We start from the raw sequence: 25,339 nt of genomic DNA, 5'->3' as shown, positions 1-25,339 counted from the left end.
GACATCGCATTGACAACAATATAGTAGTTGAATTCCATAATTGATCTTGACAAGTTATAAGGAATTCATGTTGTGGGGTGGTCGACGGCGTTTCGAACCCAATTATTGGGGTTCATCTTCAGGACAGTGGTGAGCATGTATTTTGAAGTTAAACTGCCCGTAAAGTTCCTAGAGTCTCCAACGTGGGAGGCAGGGGCTTCAAAGGTTAATTATTTGAAAACAAGCAGCTTGGCAGTACATAGATCCGCCTGGAGAATGTAATTTTCTTTAGAGGGGCGACAGGGCAGTGAATGGGAGCCTGAGGCCGAGCAGTCTGAGACGTCCTGCAGCTGTTGGGGCTGGCTCGCATTCATCAGCCAGCCCCAACAGCTGCAGGACGTCTCTGACTGCTCGGCCTCAGGCTCCCATTCACTGCCCTGTCGCCCCTCTAAAGAAAATTACATTCTCCAGGCGGATCTATGTACTGCCAAGCTGCTTGTTTTCAAATAATTAACCTTTGAAGACCTTCCTCCCACGTTGGAGACTCTAGGAACTTTACGGGCAGTTTAACTTCAAAATACATGCTCACCACTGTCCTGAAGATGAACCCCAATAATTGGGTTCGAAACGCCGTCGACCACCCCACAACATGAATTCCTTATAACTTGTCAAGATCAATTATGGAATTCAACTACTATATTGTTGTCAATGCGATGTCTTTTTAAAACTATCACTATTTCACACCACGCTTTTCTTATTTTGTGAGCATTCTAAAATTGACTTTGTTTAAATAAATACCTGCTATCTTTTGACCTACATGACCCTTTACGTACTTTGTCTCCTGCTCCCTACGGAATTGATTTCACTTATCTTAAAAAACAAGTGACCCTGCCTGGGTCACCTTTTCTATTGGACCCTTTTGGGCCATCCTTGAACCATTTTTCTTAACTCTTCCTTGGTTATAAAGCGGTGAAGTTCGCTGAGGCTATCTGAGGAAAATTCACTACTCTTTAAAACTGGCCCCATCGCTGCGTTTCAGCCCACATACCTTGAGAAACGCAGATCAAGATTTCTGGAGTGTTAGATAAAATCAAACTTCTTTGAACCAGCAACTCGCTAATCACGATGAGATCAAGTTCATCAGTCTACAGAGGATATTTGCTAGTGACATGAACTTTATGGTAGATGGTATTCCTCTAGAGCGGTGCCATGCCTTGATTCCAGATGAGTCACTACTGCTCCTTGACTTAAAAGAAGAAGCTGAACTGCTCAGGGATCAGAGTGGTGAGGGCAGGCATCTGATCCAGTTGACAAAGAACAAGAACCCGCTGACTTTAGATTACTTTGCGGATGCCCCAAAGGGGTGAGTTACCCAGGAGCCATAATAATCCACATTTGTAAAGCGGAACAATCACCCGTAAGGGTCTCTAGGCGCTGGGGGCCATCGGGAAGATTAAGAAAGCTATTGCCCAGAGTCACATGGTGCTGGGCTAATCTGACGCCGGCGCCGGGGATCGAACCATGATCCCCATATTCCAGAGTCAGTCACCCTGGCCGCAGCGCCTCACCTCTTCCTCCAGGACGACCTTTATACTTAAGTGGCAGAATCGCCCTAAAAAGTGAGGAGAGCAGCAAAGATTTATTCCACTAATGAGTTTGTGGGACTCTTATTTCATTCCCGACTTGGTCATTATGCTAATGGGATCCAAATTCAGCCCAACTAAGACTATTAATTAAATGGCTTTGGGCATTACTTGGTTGTTGCGCTCTGTGCTACAGATTTGAGAAGATTTCTGACCCTGTTCTCTCTTTATTCGCCACATGCTTGTACTAGAATCACATCTTGATTTGAATCACAAATTCTTCAAGGAAAAATGTACCTGTTTGTTTTAGACCTTGCTGCTGTCCGCTGTAATCAATGGTATTCCTTATTTTATAAGAAAACTGTGCAATGCTGTATTTAATTTGTGGTTCTTTTTGTGTTCCCATTTCAGTTGTTTATTTAAGCTGCTAATGTTTGAATTTTTTTTTTTTTTTTTTTTTTAGCAACGAGTGATGGCTTGTTTTAGAGCCTGGGAAGACTGGACCATTTACCCTGAACCTTTCCTGATAAAATTGCAAAATATTTTCTTGGGTCTTGTTAACGTTGTAGAGGTTAAAGAACCAGAGGTAAATGAAGAGGTTATTGCCCAATAGTGCATTTCAGGTTGCTCTATTTGTTGTACTGTGATTGAGCAGACTTGGGCTTATCAGAGGGGAGTGGTAGGCATTTGTTGCATACACAGAGTCAATAAATGACACACTCAAGAAGAAAATTCAACACCAACTTATAAGCATACCACAGATTTTTTTAAATAATTTAGGCACCAAGATTTTCAAGATCAGGTAAGTACTTTTCAAATTGGCAATTTTCAGAAACATAGAAAATACAGATGTCAGATTTGAGGCATGAACATGCACTGCATAGGGTCACTTGCAAACGACTTACAGGACTGTTTTTCTGGACTTAAGATAAGTAGGTGCCAAGGACCAAAAAAACACCAAGAGTTCAGGTTTACCTGCTCTGATGTGTCCGGGTGCAGAGGTGCTTTCAGCGGTGGTAGCCCTGAACGCTACACGTTGATGTCAGTAGGGAACAGTGCCTGCAAAGAAAGGCTGTGGGGGGGGGGGAGGGCAGAACCCAGTGGGCATGGGCTGGGGTGCTCGGGTTCATAGGTGTTTTGTCCGGCGGGTCAGTGAGTTTGAGGCTCTCACAGTTCTTGGTGCATCTGCACAAGAGGGAGAGTAAATATAGCAAGATGACTTCTTGTGTGGAGCTGGCCTCTGTTTGAGTCCCTCATTGTGCAGGTCTATTTGGCGGGGGTGGTGTTCGGGCTGAGCATAAACAAGCCTTGGTGCTTGCACCAGGCTCTTGTACTCTGGGTACTGGTGCAGGTTGCCTCCAGGGTGGGTCAGGGTCTAGAAGACTGGATGGGTCGACTGGGCAGACCTCTTTGCCGCTCGGGGACCTCCTCCTGTGTTGATGCTGCGTCGATGTTTCCGGTGGTCAGCAGATCAGGGAACCGGTCTGAGCAGTTGGTGGCTGCAGGGAATTGACTTCTCCACTTAAAGAGAGATGCTAGCTGGTTGGCAAAGTGCTGGCAGCCCTACAAAGCTTTTGAAGGATGTACAGCTGCAGGACAAGTTTGGTCTTTGCAACTGTCAAGACCGGAGCAGGCAGGCAGGGTTTGGTGCCAACTCCACAGCTAGTCCACAGTTTGTGCGTGCTTCATCTCTTCTTAGTCCTTCTTCTTTAGTCAGGCGAATCGGTTTTCCTGGTGTCAGGAGACCAACTAAATACTCACTTCAGTTGTGTTAAGAGGAGTGTAGGGTAGTAGCCAATGGGCTACTGACCCCTGTGGTCACTACACAACCTATATAACCACTTTCCGTTCCTAATTTCACCACAGCCAAGATGGTGTAATCCTTCTTTTCGTGTCCACTTTAGGTAGCCCACCTTAGTGGTGTGACGAGCCGGACAGTGTAACACGCCTACAGCGCAGCGAATTTCCTGCCTGTCCTTGTGCCAATTGGGCCTCAGGGCAGGGGGTGGCAACTCCCAGGTCCGGATGAAGACTGAGTGGTATTATCAAAGGTGGCAGGTACTTTGAAGCACCTGGCCTTGATATCGTAATCACTGAGGTGTAAACACCTTTCTCCAGAGGAGGCATTGTTTGTGGCCTCAGAGAGCGTGGGCTCTCATCTACAGTTAGTCAGAAACTAGTCTGTCGTGGCAAGCTGGTTGATACCAGTCAGCCAGCGCACTAGATAATGGTAGGTTTTTCAGGGGGCACCTCTAAGGTTCCCTCTGGGTGTATGTCATAATATATCTAGTACTGGCAACAGGACAGATTTATTAAGACAAGGTGTTTGATACTTATACGCAATTTGAAGAACGCACAATCTCTAGTGGAAGTTGGTCCGGTTATCACATAAATATAATTTGAAAACGGACTTTTAACTTACTGGTATCGTGGATGTGCACACCCAAAAGACTAATGAAAGGAGTCTATAATTTTACTTTCTCTCGATTGTGTGTTTTTTATATGATCTGATGTTTATATGAATTGATGTATATTTGTTTTAGTAGGAAATATGTGTTTTTAATCGTGTTAATACAGGGGAAGCACAAACCCTTGTTGTTTTTATTTTGTATCGATTTTTATTTTTAATTAAAGAAAAAAATCTGTTACATGGATTGTGATTCACAGTCAATGCAACAAAATCTGATCTACAACTGCTCCAAATACAACCTTATCTCTGATGCATACTAAATGTAATCTCAGGGACGGCATACCCCAATCCACAAAGGGTTCTCAATCTCCAGAACTAAGTGGATCTTTTTCAACTACATCATAGCTTAACAGTAAACAGTTATGAGACTTCTAGGTATGATGGCGTCTTGCACAGCAATAGTCCCTCATGCAAGACTATATATGATACCCCTACAAGAGTGCTTGGCATCACAATGGTCACAAGAGGAGGGCAACATCGAGGATCTAGTGTTGGTTTCAACCAAAGTCCATCAGGGTGCTAATATGAAGGATATTGTGGTTCAGTGACACTGGTCGACACAACAACAGACATTACCCATCAGCATGTTAGAACTATTGGCCATACAAATGGCTCTCAAAGCGTTCTTACCCAACATAACAGGAAACTTCTACAAACAGACAATATGACTGCAATCTACTACATTCAGAAACAAGGAGGGACCCATTCCATACATCTGTCACAGTTAGCGCAAAACATATGGAAATGGACAATCAATCACAAAATTCACCTCCTAGCACAATACATCCTAGGGGAGGAGAACTTCCTAGCAGACGTGTTAAGCATGACGCAACAAGTGCAGACATGGGAAATTCACACTCACTTACTACATCAATACTTCCTAAGGTATGGAACCCTGACAATAGATCTCTTCGCCTCTGCCAGGAACTTAAAATGTCAGAATGTCACATCCAGACACTCGCACCCTCAATCCTAAGGGAATCCACTATGGATGAACTGGTCAGGGATAGTTGCTTATGCTTTTCCACCTCTCCCACTCATTCCTTACGTGGTCAGGAAACTCAGACTGACTTCCTTAACCAAGATACTGATAGCTCCAACCTGGGCTCGACAACCACAGTACATGACATTAACAGATCTATCCCTAATACCTCATGAGAATCTATCCAACTATCCAAACCTCCTTACTCACAGTGGGGGAAGAGTCAGACACCCAAATCCGCAACAACTAAATCTTGCAATCTGGCTCCTGAGGTCATAGAGTTTGAAAACTTAAATTAACCTCCTGAATGCATGAACATTTTAAACCAACCACAGGAGCGTGCTGTGCCTCTAAATTGAAATATTTTGTTCACTACTGTTCTTCAAATAATGTTAATCCATCAACACCATCAGAGCAACAGCTAATATGTTACTTATTTCATGTACAAAAGCAAATTTAGCGTACTCTTCAATACGCCTACATTTAGCAGCTATTGCAGCGTACCTATAAAACAAATAACACCAATCCCTTTTCCGCATACCTGTCATAATGGCTTTAATTAAGAGATGAAAAAAGGTGATTCCATCACGTACACCACCAGTGCCTACATGGAACCTAAACATTGTGTGACATTGTGACTCATGGGTCCACCTTTTGAGCCATTACACAGATGTCAAATACAGTTCCTCACCTGGAAGGTCACTTTCCTTTCGGGAATGAGCTCCCTAAAAAGAGTTATTGAAATACAAGCACTCAGTATAGAGGAACCATATGTTCAAGGTGTATGAGCTGCATGTAGGAAGGTGGATATCTGACTATGGTTACCCCCAACTTTTTGCCTAGTGTCTAGCTGGTTTTTCGACTTAGTTGGCCTGAGATCCTGCCATTCAGGGTCTCGGGCTGTCTGCTCTCTCTTTAAAATGGACTCCATGTACCCTAGGTACATACCCAATTGGTAAGTATCACCTTATTGGACCCTGTACAGTATACCCTAGGCCTCCCAGGGGCTGCAGCATGTATTATGCCACCCCTGGTCTGGCCTTCCAATCAGACACAACTGGCTGATCACTCAGCTGGGGCGAGGTCGTGTAATCACCCCTTGCTTAGATATAGTATACCTATATCTACCCTTATATATAGACACATGTGTACCTATCAGCCACTCCTATGGCAGGCCTTAACAATCCTGGAGGCAGAGTGCTTGGTAACATGTGAGATGGTGCTCTAGCATGAGCTGAGCTTGTCTGCAGCTTTCGGAACCATGTCCTTATAGCTGTTCTATGATATAGCCTACCATATACTCTTAAAGTACCTTATAATCTTAAACGGTTATGGTAACTATGGTTTGGCTTTATCAAAACATGTTGTGTAAGGTGTCTAACACTTTGGAATAATACCCCCATACCATTTCTGGTAATGAGGATATTATTCCTCCCTACTTTGCTGTTTAACTCTCACCAAAGCCTCAGCATCACAAAATGGATGCTGCTGCCACAGACACGAGTCTGACCTCCTGCTGCTGGGAGCCCTCCCAGCCAGGGAGGCCTGGACAATAGGTTTCCTGCTTGGGGAGGTGCTAGCACCTCCCCAGACAGACTTTAGTGTATTGGGGCAGGGAGGGCTGAATGAAACGAGACACTGCCTGGGGCACACATGGTGTCCCATGCATAGTCCAGTTCAAACCGGTGCTGGGGCACTCCAGCCCCAGCTCTGGCGCGAAACTGGACAAAGAAAGGGGGTGTAGCCACTCCCCTTCCTGGTCCCACCCATAGGAGGGACCTTGCAGGTAGCCCAGCCCACTAGCCCAGTATATTAGTAGCTAGTTGGGCCCTGCTAAATTAGATTAACCTGAATCTGCAACTTGAACAGAAACTCTGGACCTTCGACATTCGACCTCAGGAAGAAGACTGAAGAAATCTCCCTTGTGGCCTAGGAGTGACCACCCTGGGCAACCAGGCACCATCCAGCGACCGCTGCTTGCTTTGCGACTGATCCTACGAGGGACGACTGCAGAGACTGACCAGCGCCGAGACTTCCAGACACCTCTGACCCAGATCCACACCTACAGCGAAGCTGAGACCCGTGGAGGCAACGAGGGACGTGGGACCGGCGACTCGGGAAAATTGGCTAGTAACTGACTAGCGCAAATTCTGAGGCATCCTCGAGGCTGTGCTTGGGGAATTGAGAAGCCCCACTCCCGAGCACCATCTGCAAAGAAGATCAGCTCCCCACACTTCACGTGTTCTGCGTGGGGCCCTTCTTCGACGTGTTGTCCGGTTGCTGGCCCGTTGGCTAGTAGCCTCTGCGACGACGAACCTTTACTTTTAACTTGCTGGTCCGGCACCTCCAGACTGGCACCCGCTCCTCTGTGAAAGAGAAGCACCCCAGACCTTCCTGGTCTGCACCAGAAGCAAGTCCTCCATCCTGCGTGGGTTCCGCTTGCCAAGGCTTGTTGGGTCCTGACTCTACTTCGACGCCGCCGACAGCAAGAGCCTTCGTGGGACAGCTCACCTCCTGGTCCTGGTCGTCCTCGACGTCTCCTGGTACCCGTGGCTGCCGCGACAAGCTACACCTCTTCACCTGCACCTTCACGACATCGCCTGGTTCCTTCCTGGTTCCTTCCCGGCTCCTGGCTGGTGGCCTAGATTCTGTCCCTTCTGCTTGCAGGTTCCTTCCTTCTTGATCCCCACCTTGGGATCCACCGGACACTCTTCACTGACTGCCTGTCAGCAACTTTCCTTCAGGCATCCATAGAAGTCAACGACGAAACCCGACGCAAGTTCACACCTATGCACCCGCAGCCCGTGGGCTAGGTAACTTGGGTACTTCGGTGCTCACAAGGGTATTGACTATCCTAGGGTCTAGTTTCCGAGTCTCGACTTTCTAGCTATACCAGAAGTGTCCTAAAACTGCTTATTTCTAACTGCTAGTGATTCTATCGACTTTTACGCATTACGCGTGAGTGTTTCCACTCTGCACCTGAATCCCGTGGGCCTCCCACTTCCTAACTGTTGGTAGTATAGTGTAGCCCCAGCGATGGCCTAGGCCTATCCTGTGTTTGTGACAGTGGTCCTTATACCACTTACTTAGTGTATGGTTTGCGTGGCCCCTAGGGCCTAACTGTATTGCTTACCTGTGTGACTTAATGTATGCTTAAATAAGACTGTGTTGTACTTACCTCGAATCTCATAAAGAGTGCTGAGGGTGTGCCTAGAATAAATACATTCTATTTTTTTATATATCTGTTGTGGTGTCCTTTCATTTGGTATTCAAGGGATTATAACATATGGTATAACAGCTGGCTTCACATGCCATTCAGAGTTTAGCCTAAGACTGCTCTTGTCCATGCTACCACTAGGATAGCTGGTCTATAAGGTTGACTTTACAACCAATCACCATAAGGGTTGTTTGGACTGATACAAGGTGTACACTAGAATTAGTGACATCATATATCAGGCCAACTTCTCACACTGTAAATCGTATATTTGTGCATAGATCGCCATCTGGTGTTGGGCTCGGATGTTTGCACTTTGTTTTTGTCTTGGAAGAAGTCTTTTGTAGTCACAAGGTAGGTGACTCCTCCTTAGGACGATAGTGCGCATGGGCATCGACTACATCTCCAGATTGTTTGTTTCCGCCATCTGGTTCGGATGTGATTTGCTGCGCTCTGGGTCGGTTTCGAACCCCCTTTCGACGCGCAGTCACTCTACACTCAACGGTATTGTCTCAATTGCGTTTCTCTGTCGACGCTCATCTTTAAAAACAAAATCCTCGATCTTCAACGCGGGCCGTTGGGCCTATCTGCTCTGACCGCGTCTGCAGTCAATGCAAAGGACTCCTTTAAAAAAAATGCCCCGGGTGTAGTGCTAATTTTCCACACTCAGACTTGCATGAGGTTTGTAACCTCTGCATCTCCCTGGAGCACGAAGACAAGAACTGCAAGGCCTGTTCATCTTTCAGGTTGAAGAAAACCATCCGTGATATACGGACTCGACGTCACAAAATATGTCACGGAAGCAGCTCGATACGGACATCTTCGGAGCGGATTCCAATGTCCAGCCGGAGCAACAAGGTGATGAAGTCCTCTCCGTCTCCGATGCAGACAACTCCGACATCCAAGAGGAGACACCCTAGCTCTGCGGTCCATGAGTACCGAAACCCCTCTCCCAAAAAACAAACCTAAGGCTCCGGTAACACCCTCACCCTCGAGTCGACACCAGCAACATGTCTCAGATGCCCCGCCATCGGGCCCGGCTATGGAACATAAAGATAACCTTCCGGCTCTGGCTCGAGCCAACCCCATTCCGGTCCCGAAAAGACATCTTCGGCACCGAAGCACAAGACCAAAGATGTGCCACACCCTTTTTCGTCGGCACTGAAGACAGCTTGGACGCCGAAGCCCTCGGCATCGAAACATACCAAACCAAAAAAATCTTTGGAGCCGAAAGCAGCTTGGGAGACGAAAAAATAGTCGGAGCCGATAAAAGTCTCAGACTCAAAACCTCTTATAACAAAACCTAAGGAGACCAAAACCCCACAGAAAGCCTCAGAAACTCTGTCCAAAGAATATTTTGATTCAAAATCTTTAACACCGAAAAAAGACACTTTACCCACACAACAGGTACCTGATTTTTCGGATCCAAAGCAAAAGACTCTTTTTATTGACCCAGAGACTGGCAAAGTCGTTGCCAAACCTCCAAGCAAGCATTTGCAATGCAATAGGTCTTGCATTTATGCGAGTTTGAGCTATTGACATTGCAAATGACGATGCATTTTATTTGTTTTGAAAACAAAAATAAAAGGCGTTGTCATTTGCAATGTCAATAGCTCAAACTCGCGTAAATGCGAGACCTATTGCATTGCAAATGCTTGTTTTTTTGTGTTGCTGGATCCACGAGAAATAGGCATTGCAAATGAGAATGAGTAACATGAAATATTGAAATACTCGTGTAAAATATGCTCTTGTCTATTTGAAGGAAACTGATATATAATATATAACAAGTATTGGCATAAGAACTGAACTCTAGGCCAATGGTTTGTATATAAAATATATGGTTGTTTTGTTTTAGAACCAACAATAGGTGTCAAAATATACTTTCTCAGAATGAGATGTTTTAGTTAAATACTTTGCAATAGGCAATTGACTTTTGCATGTAATAGTTAGTTTGTTGCAATAGGCAACACAATTTCAAACACAATAATAAGTATGGTTAAAATTACTTTTCAGGGTCAGTACTGAGCTACAAGATGCAGCACTGAGGTCTCTCCTGATAACAGGTGAGTAAATCGGAATTCGTTGTTCGACTGATTTTAGATGAATATTTTAAAGTTCCAAAACTCCACACTTAGAAGAATTTCCAAGTGAAACCAGTCCATGTTAGCCTATGGAAGAAAAGTGAGTTATCTGCTTTTAGGTAAGTACTCGACTGGCAGAGTTAAGGTTCTGGGCATAGACTCAGGGGTCTCCCAGGGTCAGGTAGGTACAGTTGGTACACCCTCAGCGGCACAGGGGCAGTCGGGTGCAGAGGTAGTTAGGCCCAATGTTATCCAATGAGAGGCAGGGGCCCTTCGGTTGGTGGCTGCTGGCGAGCAGGCCACGCGGCTTTGGGAGCTGGGCTCCTGGTCACTTGCTCAGGGCAAATGGGGAAGTAGATTAGGACATAGGTTGCACTGCCAGGGGCACTCGGGCGGCTGGGTGCAGGGTGCTTTTGAGCCGTCGAGCGCTCAATGTTATTCAATGGAGATCTTGGAAAGTGAACAAAGGTTGCAGGCTTCGTCTGGGTCGTCGAGGAGGGTCCTTGGGCACTGGATTCCAGGTCAGAATCGCCGGTGGGACGTCCTCAGGGTCTTTGTCCACTCGGGCACAGGCCGGGCTCTGCGGGTGCAGAGTGTGCTGGATTTGCGGTTCCTGGCTGGCACCAGGGGTATTGCTGTTTGAGCAGAACCACTGCTCGTGGGAGTCTGTCTTGGTAGAATCTCAAGGTGGTCAGGTCTTCCGGGGTTTTTGAGGTTGCTGACCACTGAAGGCGCCGGAGTTCCACAGGAGCAGTTTCAAGGATCAACAGACCGGTAGAGCTGGGGCCAAGTCAGTTGGTGTCGTCCTCTTGTTAGCAGCTACGCGGTGGGTCTTCTGGTTTTTTGATCTTCTTGCTTGTTTTCGAATCGGTATCTAAGGAAGGAAGGTTCAGGGTGCCCCTAAATACTAAATTTAGGGGCGTTACAGGTAGGTAAAGAGCAGGGGCCCAGTGTCCCTGCCCTTGGGTGGGTACACCCCCTATCCTGCCGCTCTCCTGTGGGTGGGGGGCAGTGGCCTAGTCCTGATTGGGCAGGGCTCCCCATCTTAAAGCTGGCGAGAGCCCGGGGACGTGCTTCACCTCGCCTCCCCCACCTGAGGGGTGTGGCTGGCAGAGGCTGGCACACCCGCTGTCCTTCCTTGGGGATTCCGGCCTGTCTTCCCGCCAGAGAGGGGGTTGAGAACCGGTAGCGGCCAGTTGCTGGGTACAGCAAGTGGCCTGGAGAAGCTCACAAAGGCGGAATGCCTTTGAAGCTTCCCCTGCCCATCCTGGGGGAGGAGACTTCGAACCTCACCCAGGATGTGCATTGTTGCAGGCCCAAGAGAGCAGATGCCTCTCTACCCAGGGGTCCAGCAACATGTCTGCTGTGTGGCAGCCTAGGCAGCCCCTCAGACAAGACGTGGATTATAGGTTAGTTTCAGGGGGCATCTCTAAGATGCCCTCTGTCGTGCATCTTACAGTAAATCCCACACTGGCATCAGTGTGGGTTTACTGTGCTGAGAAGTTTGATACCAAACTTCTCAGGCTTTAGTGTAGCCATCATGGTGCTGTGGAGTTCGTGTTGATGACCTCCCAGCACCAAATACTCTTAATGCACTTACTGTGCCCAGGAATGAACTTGGGCACTGTAGGGGCAGAGGGCTGATGCACCTGTGCCCACATCACTGGCATAGGGCACCCAGCAAGAGGGGTGACTGAGGTATGCCAGGGCAGTGTGTTGTGTTCATGGCACACAGGGATGTGTGCCATGTCGACTTTTTGTTCGGCACCCAGACACTCCGCCTGCAAAGGCAGTGTGTGTCAGGGTACAGGGCCTCCAAGGGTGGCACAATAAGTGCTGCTGCCCTTAGGGGCCTTCTCTGGTCACAAGGCCCTGGGCACCTAGGGTACCATTTACCAGGGGCTGACGTGACCAGAGATGCCAATTAGGTTTTGGCTGTTAGGCAGTTTTTAGGGAAGGAACACGGGCCCTGGGCACCAGATTGGCAGGAGCCCAGGGCACAACAAGGAAAAGTGCATCAGTTATCAGGCATAAAGTGGGGAGTTACTGCAGCAGAAACCCACTTCCTTACACAACACAGATCCCCACCCACACAACCACCCGACCTCTATCCATCTAGGCCATCACCACCAGATGACAATATTGGATTCACCCAATTAATAAATAGGGCTGCCCAATACCACAGGGTACAATTGCATTCTGATCCCTTACAAGAAGACTTTTTACCCGAAACCTTTGTACCCTCTTATGTAGACGTGCAAGCAAAACAACAAGCTAGTGTGGGACAGGCTGTATTAAAAACACTTTTTCAAACCACTGCAACAGATACAGGTAGCCTCCTGTAAGGAGGTAACTGCTGTGTAGTCTATGCAAAAGTATACGGTCTACCGCTCATATGCCTCGAATGGAAAATGCCGCCTACCAGTATGCATCTGTTATTGGCATGTAGAGCTGTAGATTCGTATACGCCCACCCGCCTCCCCAGATACCGCTATCTGTTCCAGTACTATCTTACTTCAATCAATCAATCACTGCATTTGTAAAGCGCGCTACATACCCGAGAGGGTCTCAAGGCGCTGGGGGGGGGGGGGGGGGGGGGGGGGAGAGGTAGTGCTACTGGTCGAAGAGCCAGGTCTTGAGGAGTCTTCTGAAGGCCAGCAGGTCCTGGGTCTGTCGTAGGATGGTGGGGAGAGTGTTGCAGGTCTTGGCGGCGAGGTAGGAGAAGGATCTGCCGCCGGCGGTGGTTTTTCGGATGCGAGGGACTGTGGCGAGGGCGAGGTTGGCTGAGTGGAGGCTTCGGGTGGGGGTGTGGAAGCTGAGTCGGTTGTTGAGGTAGGTGGGTGCGGTGTTGTGCAGTGCTTTGTCTGCGTGGATCAGGAGCTTGAAGGTGATCCTTTTGTTGACGGGAGCCAGTGTAGGCCTCTCAGGTGGAGTGTGATGTGGCTGCAGCGGGGGACGTCGAGGATGAGTCGGGCCGAGGCGTTCTGGATGCGTTGGAGTCGTCTCAGGAGCTTGTTTGTAGTTCCTGAGTAGAGGGCGTTCCCGTAGTCGAGTCTGTTGGTGATGAGGGCCTGGGTAACGGTTTTTCTCGTGTCGAGGGGGATCCATTTGAAGATCCTGCGGAGCATACGGAGGGTGTTGAAGCAGGACGCGGAGACGGCGTTGACTTGCCTGGTCATGGAGAGAGTGGAGTAGAGGATGACCCCCAGGTTGCGTGCGTGGTCTGTGGGTTCCAGGGCTGTGCCTAGTGATGTGGGCCACCAAGAGTCGGCCCAGGCTGATGGGGTGGGTCTGAGGATGAGGACCTCTGTCTTGTCTGAGTTCAGCTTCAGTCTGCTATCCTTCATCCAGTCGGCTACGGCCTTCATTCCTCTGTGGAGGTTAGCTTTGGCGGTGTGGGGATCTTCGGTGAGGGATATGATCAGCTGAGTGTCGTCGGCGTAGGAGATGATGTTGAGGTTGTGTTGTCGTGCGACGTGGGCGAGGGGGGCCATGTAGATATTGAACCGTGTCGGGCTGAGGGAGGATCCCTGTGGGACGCCGCAGATGATCTCGGTGGTTTTGGAGCGGAAGGGTGGGAGGCGGACGCTCTGGGTTCTGCCGGAGAGGAAGGATGTGGTCCAGGCCAGGGCCTTCTCTTGGATACCGGCGTCATGGAGGCGTGCTGATAGGGTGCGGTGACAGACCGTGTCAACGGCTGCTGATAGGTCCAGGAGGATGAGGGCGGCTGTTTCTCCTTTGTCCATCAGGGTCCGGATGTCGTCAATGGCGGCGATGAGGGCGGTCTCGGTGCTGTGGTTGCTGCGAAAACCGGATTGGGAAGGGTCCAGGATGTTGTTAACTTCGAGGTAGCGGATCAGCTGTTTGTTGACAATCTTCTTGGTCACTTTTGCCGGGAAAGGGAGCAGGGAGATGGGCCGGAAGTTCTTGAGGTCCTTGGGGTCCGCCTTGGGCTTCTTCAGAAGGGCGTTCATCTCGGCGTGCTTCCAGCTTTCTGGGAAGGTTGCTGTCTCGAAGGAACAGTTGATTGTTTTCCGGAGGTGGGGCGCGATGGTTGCGCTGGCTTTGTTGAAGACGTGGTGAGGGCAGGGGTCCGATGGGGATCCGGAGTGAATGGAGTTCATGGTTTTGATGATGTCTTCGTCGCTGACGCTGGACCAGACGGTCAGGCGACTGGTGCGAGTGGTAGTCGCAGGGGTGGTGGACTCGGTGGTGGGTGCGGGGGGGGTCGGAGTTGAAGCTGTCGTGGATGTCGGTGATCTTGCGGTGGAAGAAGGTGGCCAGGGAGTCGCACAGGTCTTGAGATGGCGGGATGTCGTTGGTGTTGGAGCTGGGGTTGGAGAGTTCTTTCACGATTCTGAAGAGCTCTTTGGTGTTGTGTGCGTTGTTGTCTAGGCGGTCCTTGAAGGCGGTCTTCTTGGCGGTCCTGATGAGTTGGTGGTGTCTGCGGGTGGCGCTCTTGAGGGCTTTGTGGTTGTCTGGTGTTCGGTCGTGGAGCCATTTCTTCTCCAGCTTCCGACAGGTGTGCTTGGAGATCCGGAGGTCCTCGGTGAACCAGGCGGCTTTCTGGTTGGTGTGGTTGGTTGTAGAGGTCTTGAGAGGGGCGAGGGTGTTGGCGCAGTCGTTGATCCACTGTGTGAGGTTGGTCGCGGCGGTGTCGGGGTCGGTGGGTGGTCTCAGGGCGAGGGCGGTAGTCAGTTGGTCCTCGGTGACCTTGCCCCAGCAGCGGCGTGGTAGCTGTTGGGTACGGTTGTGTGTGGTGGGTTTTCTGAGAGTGAAGTGGACGCATCTGTGGTCGGTCCAGTGTGGTTCGGTTGTGTGGTTGAAGGAGACGTGGGGGCATGCGGAGAAGATGGGGTCGAGCGTGTGTCCAGCGGCGTGAGTAGGTGTCGTTACGAGCTGTTTGAGTGCGAGGTTGGCGAGGTTGTCGGTCAGGGCAGTGGAGTTGGCATCGTTGTTGTTCTCGAGGTGGAAGTTCAGGTCCCCGAGGAGGATGTAGTCCGTGGCAGCGAGGGCGTGGGTGCTGATGAGGTCGGCGATGGTGTCACTGAACTGTGGGCGGGGTCCGGGAGGTCTGTAGATGAGAGTTCCTCTGAGGGTGGTGTTTGGGTCGGTGTGGATCTGGAAGTGCATGTGCTCGCCGGTGGTGAGGGTGTCATCGGTGTTCGTTGAGATTTTGATGGAGTCTTTGTGGATGATGGCGATTCCTCCTCCCACTCCGTTGGTGCGGTGTCTGCGGGAGATCTTGTAGCCCTGTGGGATGGCTATGGCGATGTCTGGTGCTGAGGTGGCGTTCAGCCTGGTCTCCGTCAGCAAGGCGACGTCAGGGGCGGTGGAGTCTAGGAGGTCCCAGAGTTCGATGGCGTGCTTGCGAGCGGAGTGGGTGTTGAGGAGGATGCAGCGGAGGTGGTTGGGTTCTCTGGCTGGTGGTGTGGAGGGTTGGATGCTGGTGAATCTGCAGTTCCGGCAGGTGAAATGCCCCTGGGTGTGTTTCGGGGTGACCCGGTAGCCGGGGTGCTCTCGTCTGGTGTTGAGTGCGTGGAGGGTGCTTGCGTCGTAGTGCAGTCTGGCGTTGCGGGGTCCAGGGGTTCTGGCGCTGGGTGCTATCTAGGCGCGGACGGGCGCAGACGGGCTTGCCTTCGGCGCGCCAGCGGCGCGCCCGCTGCGCGCGGCCGCTTTGCGGCCTCCATATGAGGGCAGAGGGAGGGAGGAGCAGCTGGGAGCGGGGCGGCCAATGGGAGTGAAGGGGGCAGGGCCGCAGGGGCTCAGCGGCGGGGTAAAACCCGGGGAAAAAATGGCGGGAAAAGACGGCGGAAGAGGGACAACAGAGCGCAGGGGTACAGAAAGCAAAACACAGGGGCACAGAATGAAAAAACAAAGTGGCACAGAAAGCCAAGCGCAGGGGTACAGAATAAAAAAGGGAGCGAGCAGTCAGGCGGCAAAAGCGGCACCGGAGGTTCAACCCACAGGGGGCTGCGTGGCGGATGGAGGGAGCGACCTGCCTGGTGACGGGGTCAAAGGTCGCTCTCTACCACCGCTTCGCGGCCTCCATATGAGGGCAGAGGGAGGGAGGGAGGAGCAGCTGGGAGGTGGGAGCGGGGCGGCCAATGGGAGTGAAGGGGTCGGGGCCGCAGGGGCTCAGCGGCGGGGGAAACCCCCGGGGAAAAAACGGCGGGAAAAGACGGCGGGAGAGGGACAACAGAGCGCAGGGGTACAGAAAGCAAAACACAGGGGCCCAGAATGAAAAAACAAAGTGGCACAGAAAGCCAAGCGCAGGGGTACAGAATAAAAAAGGGAGCGAGCAGTCAGGCGGCAAAAGCGGCAACGGAGGTTCAACCCACAGGGGGCTGCGTGGCGGATGGGGGGAGCGACCTGCCTGGTGACAGGGTCAAAGGTCGCTTAGATACATTACACATGGAAATCCTTTTCTATTTCTTACTAATTCCATCATAACCTTCCATGGCAAAACAATCTGGAGATGGTGTCGATGCCCATGTGCACTGTCGTCCTAAGGAGAAGTCACCTACCTCGTGTCTACGACTTCTTTCAAGACAAAAACAAAGTGCAAACATCCGAGCCCAACACCAGATGGCGATCTATGCACCAGTATACAAATCTACAGCTCTGCATCCCAAGAAAATATGCATACTGGTAAGTAGCATTTTCCTTTCAAGTATTCCAAGACAAAGTGCGCTTACACACAAACCCAAAATTTCTATCAAAGGTCATCTCCTTTTCACTTAAATCAAACTTTGGACTTACCCGTTTTCTTACCAAATCCAGAAACAGTAGCAGAAAGAGCATTACATACACTAATGTCGATGTGCTCTTAGTACTATTTGGAAAGAACAAAAACCTTCAGACAAACACAAGTATTTGTTGCTTTTTCCAATCCATGCAAAGGCAATGCCATCTCAAAACCAGGAATAGCAAGATGTATAGTCAAATGTATAGAAATGTGCTTGCCAAAAGAACACTAACAGCCATGCCAAGAGCTCATTCAACAAGGAAAAAGGGAGCATCATAGGCCTTTCTAGGGAATAATCCATTAATTGACATTTGCAAAGCAGCAACCTGGATAATCCCATATATTTTTTTACTAAGTACTAATGTGTAGATGCGCAAGCCACAACCGGCTCAAGTAGGCCAAACCGTTCTACACATATTATTTCAAGCAACTGCAACATCTCATGCCTAAATCCACCATGAGAGTGGTACTACTTTACAATCTATGCATAGCATGTGTATCTGCAGTCAACATATGCTACGAATTGAGTATGATACCTTGTAAGCATCTATTCGTAGCGTGTAGTGCTGCAGATTTACATGCACCTTCTCGCCTCCCCGACAGGTATTAGATGATGACACAAATTCACACCTATAAAGCATGTTCAACAGCAAAGCTGAATTAGCAGACTATAGCCTCACTTCTTATATGGCAAGGGAGAAAAACATCATCTAACAAAGGCACAACGTCAATCCTAAAAATTCCTCGAGGAAAATAGAAAAAACGTTCAAAGTACGGGCCCAACACTAGATGGCAGGAGTATGCATAACATGTACATCTGCAGCACTACACGCTACAAATAGATGCTTATAGGGTAAGTAATAACCTACTTCCCAATCACGAAGTTCTTGGTGTTAAAAGAATATATAAAATCAACCTAGGCCACCTACACCGCCTCCTCCTCCTCAGCCTACTACTATTCCTCCTCCGCCTACTACTCTGCCTCCTCCTATGCCGCGAAGGCCAAGGTCTAAGTCTCACACTAGGGATCGTTCTCGCCGCCATAGACGTTACTCTACTCGTTCCCACTGCCGACATCAGGGTGGAAGATCTCGTTCTAGATACACCAGAAACACTTTCTCCATGAGTACAGGAAGATATTCTCCTACTTTATCTGACTCTCCTCCTCAAAAGATTTCACCAATTGACAATATTTCTAACTTTCAAGACGTTTTGGTGAGGGGGGCTTCCAAATTGAACATTCCAATGTCCACTCCGATGCCATCAACTTATGTGATATTCAAGACTCTTCAACAGAGACAAGCATCTCGTCCCTTGCTTCCTCTGGTGCCGGGCCACTTGGAACCCGCAATGGAACGTTTTCTAACACCTTCTTCCATTAAGCCAGCTCCATCCAGGCTGCAAAAGAGGTATTGTCCTCAACAGGATCCCAGATTCCTGTGGGCGGATCCAGCTCCAGATTTAGTCATTGTGGTGGCAGCTAAAAAGCAACATACTACGGCTCCAACAGTTCCGCCTGACAAAGAGAGCCGTAAGATAGACTCAGAGGGAAGAAAAGTGTGCAACGCAGCAGCGACTTCCATGAAAGCTGCTAGTTCCACAGCCCTGTTAGGTAGATATGACCGGGCAATGAGGGAGTCTCTCTAACAATTTGCGGAACACCTACCTAGGAATAAAAGAGGATTTTAACCAGATCTTAATGGAAGGCCTTATGGTATCGAACCAAGTAATTAGCGCGGCTGTGGACGCATCCCTTCTGGCTGCACATGGATTTTGTCACGGAGTGGGACTCGGACGACATTCATGGCTTCACTTGACTTTACTGAATTCCGAAGCACAACAGCACATCCTGAATCTTCCGTTCTCTGGTACTACACTTTTCGGCTCTCATGCAGACTAGGAAATGGCCCGAATGAAAGCGGAGATGGAAACGTTAAAAGCTGTTGGTCTCGAAAGATCAACAAAAATCTTTCAGTCCTTTCTCACGCCGATATTAAACATAGAGGGTTCAAACCCCTCGGTGGTATCCGGGTCGACAGTCCGGTACACAGCAATCGTATCAACGATCATACCAACCTTATTGACAGCGACATCCAAGAGGAAGGTCAGGACAGCAACCGTCAAAAGAAGGCAAGATGCCTACAGGTTCCAAACCCTGAATCCTGTCTTCCCCCTCTTCCGTTACCCACTCCAGTAGGGGGAAGCATTCAACATTTCTTGGCAGTGGCAAAGAATCATACAAGACAATTGGGTTCTGAATTTTGTGTGCAATGGGTATTCTCTACGATTCATCAGCCCTCCACCATCAGTGCCTCAAAACAGTCAAGATTCCACCTATCACAATTACAAGCTGAAGGGAACATTGTCTTATGAAAACAGGCAGTAGAATCTGTTCAGACCCATTCTCGGTCTAAGAAAGGTCAAGTGGATTCGGAAACCAAGATTTAGGATGTTAGCATTACACCAGATCTCAACTATATTGAGGGGATTGGTTATGTGCAATAGACCTGCAAGATGCGTACTTCCACATCCCCATCATAAAGAAACATCGCAAGTTCTTGAGGTTTGCAGTGGGGAAACAACCATTACAGATACTGTATACTTCCTTTCAGCTTGAAGTCAGCACCCAGGACCTGCTCCAAGTGCGTGGCAGTGGTAGCTGCCCATCTGAGGAAACACAACCCCTGCCTAGATGATTGGCTGATCAAGGCACCCACGTTTCAGGAGGATCAACTACATTTCAATTGGACCTCCGACCTTCTCCTTCGATTGGGACTTCACGTGAATCAAACGAAGTCTACCTCTGCGCCTGTACAGTGCCTTCAATATCTGGGAGCATCCATTGATACTCGCACAGCAAACGTGTATCCTTCGGAGGAGAGACGCTTATCGATCCTTCAGAAGGCTCAGGCTCGCATGACAATGCCTCACCCGACTGTAAGGAAGGTCTCCTTTCTTCTGAGCTCCAAGGCGTCTTGCATATACCTCTCACCGAATGCACGTCTCCACATGAGACCCCTGCAGGAATGTCTGGAAGACCAATGGGACCAGCGAACAGGAGATTGGGAAGACATGATTTAGCTGTCTCAAAATGCCCTCCAATCTATCAAATGGTGGTGTTTGCCCACCAATCTCCTACGAGGGACTCCTTTTCACAATGATTTACCTGATCAAATTATAGTCAGGGATGCCTCTCTCCTGGGATGGGGAGCCCATACAAATCACCTTCAAATTCAGGGCACATGGTCATGCAAGGAATCCACGTGCCACATCAATCTGCTAGAGCTACGAGCAGTTCATATGACTCAAAGCTTTTCAGCCGTCATTCCGTGCCAGCTCCCTGCTTGTCCAGACGGACAATACAATAACAATGTTCTACTTCAACTAGCAGGGAGGCTCAAGATTCAGACCATTATCTCGGGAAACCCAGACGATCTGGAGTTGGCTTTTAGCCAGAAACCTAACCATAACAGCAACTCACCTCCCAGGTGTTCAAAATGCTCAGGCCGACTCTCTAAGCAGGCTCCTTCAAGAAATTCACGAGTGGGTCTTAAACAACATCGTTATACGAGATATGTTCGAAAACTGAGGTGCTCCGGAGGTGAATTTGTTCGCCACCACAGCAAATGCCAAAGCCTCGCCTCCAGGTTCTACCAACCGGGAACCCTGGGGAATGCCTTATGGATCAACTGGTCAGGCATATTTCTCTACGCCTTTCCTCCAGTTTCCATTATCCCGACAGTTCTCATCAAGCTCTCACAATCACGGGGCAAGATAATTTTCATAGCCCCGGAATGCCCACGTCAATGGTGGTTCACACACCTCCTTCACCTGTCTATCTGTCCACATCTCAGGCTTCCATACAAACCAGACTTACTTACTACACCCCAACCTCTCCTCTTTGAATTTGGCCCCATTCAGCTCCACGTGACGTTGTCTGCGTCGGTTATGACGCCAGGGCAACCTATATAGGCCCCACTCAGGCGCGCGAACATCCGTTATTTCGCGCTAATTAAGCACAGATCCAGGAAGAGCTACCCCTCTGTTGCTTTTTAACAGGCCTTTTTTTTTTTTTTTTACTTTTTTTCGACCGGAATTTTTTCCAACATCATGTGCGAGGATGTCTAGGAGAAAGACTGGGTTTAGACCGTGCGGTGCCTGTCCTGCATGATTTCTGTTACCGACCCCCCCCCCCCAATCTGTCTCTGGTGTCTTCAGCGTGACCACGAATAGAAGTCGTGCTATGGCTCCGAAGGCCTTGCAGGAGTGGGCCATGAAGCTCCTTGCGGCCCGGCAGTTGACACCATCCAGCAAGCCTCCGCGGAGGTCCGGATCGAAGAAGAGGAAGTTGCTGCACCGCTCCAGGAGCCCCAACCCTCGCCGTCCCACTCGAGGTCTTCGGGAGACTCAGAAGAGTCACAAGAAGAAGTCCAAGCAGACTTCATCTTCGCCTCGACTGTTGTCTGTCGACGAACGAGGTAAGGAGCTCTGATGCTCATATTCGTGCCCTTGAGGACCTGCTTTTGTTTAGGAGGGCCATTAAAACTTATCTTTTTCCCTCTGGTTCTAAGGTTATTGCTTAGGTCATTTGTTTTCCCTGCTTCTCTTTTCCTCTGTTAGCCTTCCTGTTCTTTGTATGCCTCTTCCTGCCTGTCAGAGCGCCGGGACGCCCCTTTGCTGGGGCAGCTGTTGCGCTATACAAGAACGCATAACATAACATAACTTGATGCTCTAGGCACAGTTATGCGGAGACGGAGCCAGGGTCGACTTTGCATCTCCCTCCCTTTCCGGGAGACGGAGCGTCCCCCGCTTAAATTAAATAATTTTATGAGGCCTGCACTGCGATTTTGGGTGGGCCGATCCCTCTGGTGGGCCCTCTGGCCCCGCGGGGTCGGAAGGGACCCCATCGCATTCAAAGCTATTGTCTCCGGCCACGACGCCAGTGGGGCCTCAGGATTCCGATCCAGGATGACGCCGGTCGTGCCACCGCGGCCTCCCCTGGCAGCCCCATCCTTATCCCCAACGACAGTCGGAATGGCTTGATTGACGCCGATTTCGACGTCGATTGAACCCAAGGGTTCTATGTTGTCGCCTGAACACTTTGAACATGTTTTGGGATTGGGAGAAGAATGGGAGGAGTCTATTGACTCTTTGGAACAACAGGTGTCTCTGCGGAGCATATGGACTGGTATGGGGAACTTGGGGATGCCAGTGGACTGGACACATCCTCAGATACTGGCATGCTCTCCACCAACTGTGGCTATGGAGGAGGGGGCATCGTATGCCATGGTTGTTAAGAGGGCAGCCGAGGTCCTTGGACTAGTGTTGTTCTCCGTGGAGATCTGGACCAATCTCCTGACCGAAGTGCTTCAGCCCTGGGGCTTCCACCTCTGAACTCCTTTTGCCCTTCAGTTAGGCACTAACGGATATCCTTGTAGGCACGTGGTCCAAGCCTAGCACAGGAGCTCCTGTGAATAGGACAATTGAATTCCGCCCTCGTCCAGCTCTGGGCGACTCAAAGTTCCTCAGCCAACAGCCCACCTGTGAAAGCTTTGTGCTGCAGGCTTCTATATCCGAATGCTCTTTTCTTCTGCACCTCTGGATAGGGAATCCAAGAGGCTTGAATCACTTGGGAAGAAGTTTTCTTCTACCAGCCTGGCATTGCGGTCGGTGAATACCGAATACTATTGGGCAGTTTCTCCCACTCCCTTTGAGAGACTGTTGCGCAAATGCTGCCACAAGTCCCGGAGGAGGCCCGACCTGTGCGCTCTCAGACGTTTAAGGACAGGAGAGATGGAGCAAAATTTGCCATAAGGTGTGGCCTTGACACGACTGTCTCGCTGGGCAGGGGTGACACAGCTTGTTCCAAGAAGATGGTTAGCACTGAGATGTCCAGTTTAACCATAGGGGTAGACTCAGATGAGGAGGCCTTCACTTCCACCCCATTCAGGTGAATGAGATACCTACCACGGGTCTGAGAAAGACATGTGCCAGTCACACTATAGTGAGTGACAGGCTGGTGTCCCCAGATATGTATGTGCCCGGAGAGACAGTGAAGGTAAGGGTTGTGACAAGTGAGGTCACAAGAAAACCTGTAGCCATAGTTCCTCTACAGAGGGAGGGTACTCTCTTCTGGCATACGGTGATAGTCAGTCCTGACCTCCCTTTAGACTGTGTCCTGGGCAGTGACCTCCCAAAGGTCAACCTGGTCCCAGATGGGGTGGTTGCTCAGGGCAACCCAGAACCCAAAGACCCTGAGGAACCAGTCACTGTAGTTAGGAAATTGTGGCTCCAGAGGAAAGGGAAAAAGAGGAGGAAAGGGAAGCCATTCTTAACCAGAGTTCCACTGAGACAAGGGCCTTCTTATCCAGTAAGGGTAGTACCCAAAGTTGCCACTAGTGAGGCTTCACCTGACCACAAGGAAGTCATGAGCAGCCCGATATCTGTCCAGCTACAGGGTTCCCCCTGCACTGACAGGAAGGAGGGTGGAAGAAGAGTGTCTGCCACAGGACGTGGTGGAACCCCCCCCCCCCCCCCCCCTCCCCCCACTCAAAAGTGCATAAAAAGGTCAATTGAGACCTTAGGGTGTGGTTCTGGAGTCTGACAGCTGTCAATAGCCTCTGCTGGGAACTGGCCTTTATGGCAGCACTCTGCTATGCATGGAAGGCAGACCCTATAGCCAAAAGCAAACGAGGCCCCCTGACCTTGCTGGTCACGGTAGGGTGACTAAAGTCTTGGGTAAACTCTGTGGGTTAGCTAAGGTGTTTACTAGCAGAGATAGCAGAGGTGGGCACCTCACTACCCAAGTTAAAAGAGAAAAAAAGAATGATAACTCTGCAGTGGCAGTACAGTTCAAGATGGGTCAACTTCCCAGAGGCAATGACCTTGACAGGAGGATGTGAGGCAGAGTTGCCCCTGGAATTATGCAGCCTATTTTCTTACTCTGCCTCACCTGACAGACTAGGAAAACTGTTACACCTTTTTCCCCATTTTTTACTACTGAATGCTGGTTTTCTACTCTGGCGGTGCACTGAGGGCTGATAAACACGCCTCAGTACCAGTGCTCTTGCCCCTAAAACAAGTTAAAGTCTTAATTGTAACCCAATTGGCAAGGACTTTAATGCCCCTAAATGTCCCTAGTAGGTCCCACCAACACGTCCATGAATGGGAACTCCACTCCCAGGTCCTACTCCTGTACTTTCACCATTGAGGTTTCCACAGATAGATCTGTTCAGCATCGCAGAAAAATAACAAAACCCTGCCAGACTATCACACTCCATGTGCAGTGCACTATGGATAATTTAGTCTGGGATATTTGTCTACGCTTTTCTGCCTCTCCCACTTTTTCTGTTCGTTGTCAGGAGGCTAAAAGCGACATCCCTCAGGCTCATGTTAGTGGCAACAAGCTGGACATGCCAGCCATGGTACTCCACGCTGTTAGAACTTTCTCTAGTCCTGCATAAAGAGCTCCCCAACAGGCCAGATCTTCTCACACAAAACTACGGCACTCTCAGACACTAACCCTCTGCAGCTCAACCTTACAATATGACTCCTGAGCTCTTTGAGTTTGGTTACTATAATCTATCAAAGGAGTGTATGTCTGTTCTTAAAGAGGCACGCAAGACTGCTACTAAGATCTGTTACTAAGTGGAAACGTTTCCTCCACGATTGTCTTCCTAAAAATCTAAATCCTCTCATAGCATTTGTACAAGTCATTGTCTGTTACCTCTTTCGCTTACAGAAGTCAGGCCTTGCCTGCACTTCTATTAGATTACACTTGGCTGCTGTAGCTGCGTACTTGCAGAATGGGTCAAATGTTTCACTAATCCGAATACCAGTCATTAAGGCATTAATAGAAGGCCTCAAATGTTCATTCCACCCCGGACTCCTCCTGCTTCTTGTATGGAACCATAGCATAGTCCTCACTAGACTCATGGTCTCTCATTTTCAATCATTTCACTCTTGCGCACTGCAGTTCTTGTCTTGGAAGGTGGCTGTCTGGTAGCCATCACTTACCCTAAGATGAGTTAGTGAAATACACACCCTTGTCTTGGAAGAGCCTTTCTTCCAGGTACATCAAGATAGTGATTTTCAAGACAAGTCAAAATTCCTCCCTTTCTACCTTCCGCCTTAACCAGACAATTACGCTGCCAGTCATCCTTCCACATATACAGACCGTAGCAGAACATGGTCTGCACACTCCAGATGTCAAAAGAGCACTAATGTATTACCTCGACAAAACAAAACTTCTCTGTAAGACACAATAGCTATTTGTGTGCTAT

General features: G+C 49.5%; 1 protein-coding gene across 1 annotated transcript in view; it reads left to right on the top strand.

Annotated features, from left to right (window-relative positions):
• The window catches only part of U2SURP (U2 snRNP associated SURP domain containing), a 776,636-nt gene that overhangs the window by 357,469 nt on the left and 393,828 nt on the right, over positions 1-25,339 (top strand). The window contains exon 19 of the mRNA XM_085633584.1: positions 2,026-2,148. Within this exon, the coding sequence (XP_085489710.1) occupies positions 2,026-2,148 (123 nt within the window). The remainder of the gene's footprint in view (positions 1-2,025; positions 2,149-25,339) is intronic.

Source organism: Triturus cristatus, chromosome 11 (genome assembly GCF_964204655.1).
Source record: "Triturus cristatus chromosome 11, aTriCri1.1, whole genome shotgun sequence".
Lineage (NCBI taxonomy): Eukaryota > Metazoa > Chordata > Amphibia > Caudata > Salamandridae > Triturus > Triturus cristatus.
Note: the sequence above shows the minus strand (reverse complement) of the source record. Positions and strands in the feature narration are given on the sequence as shown.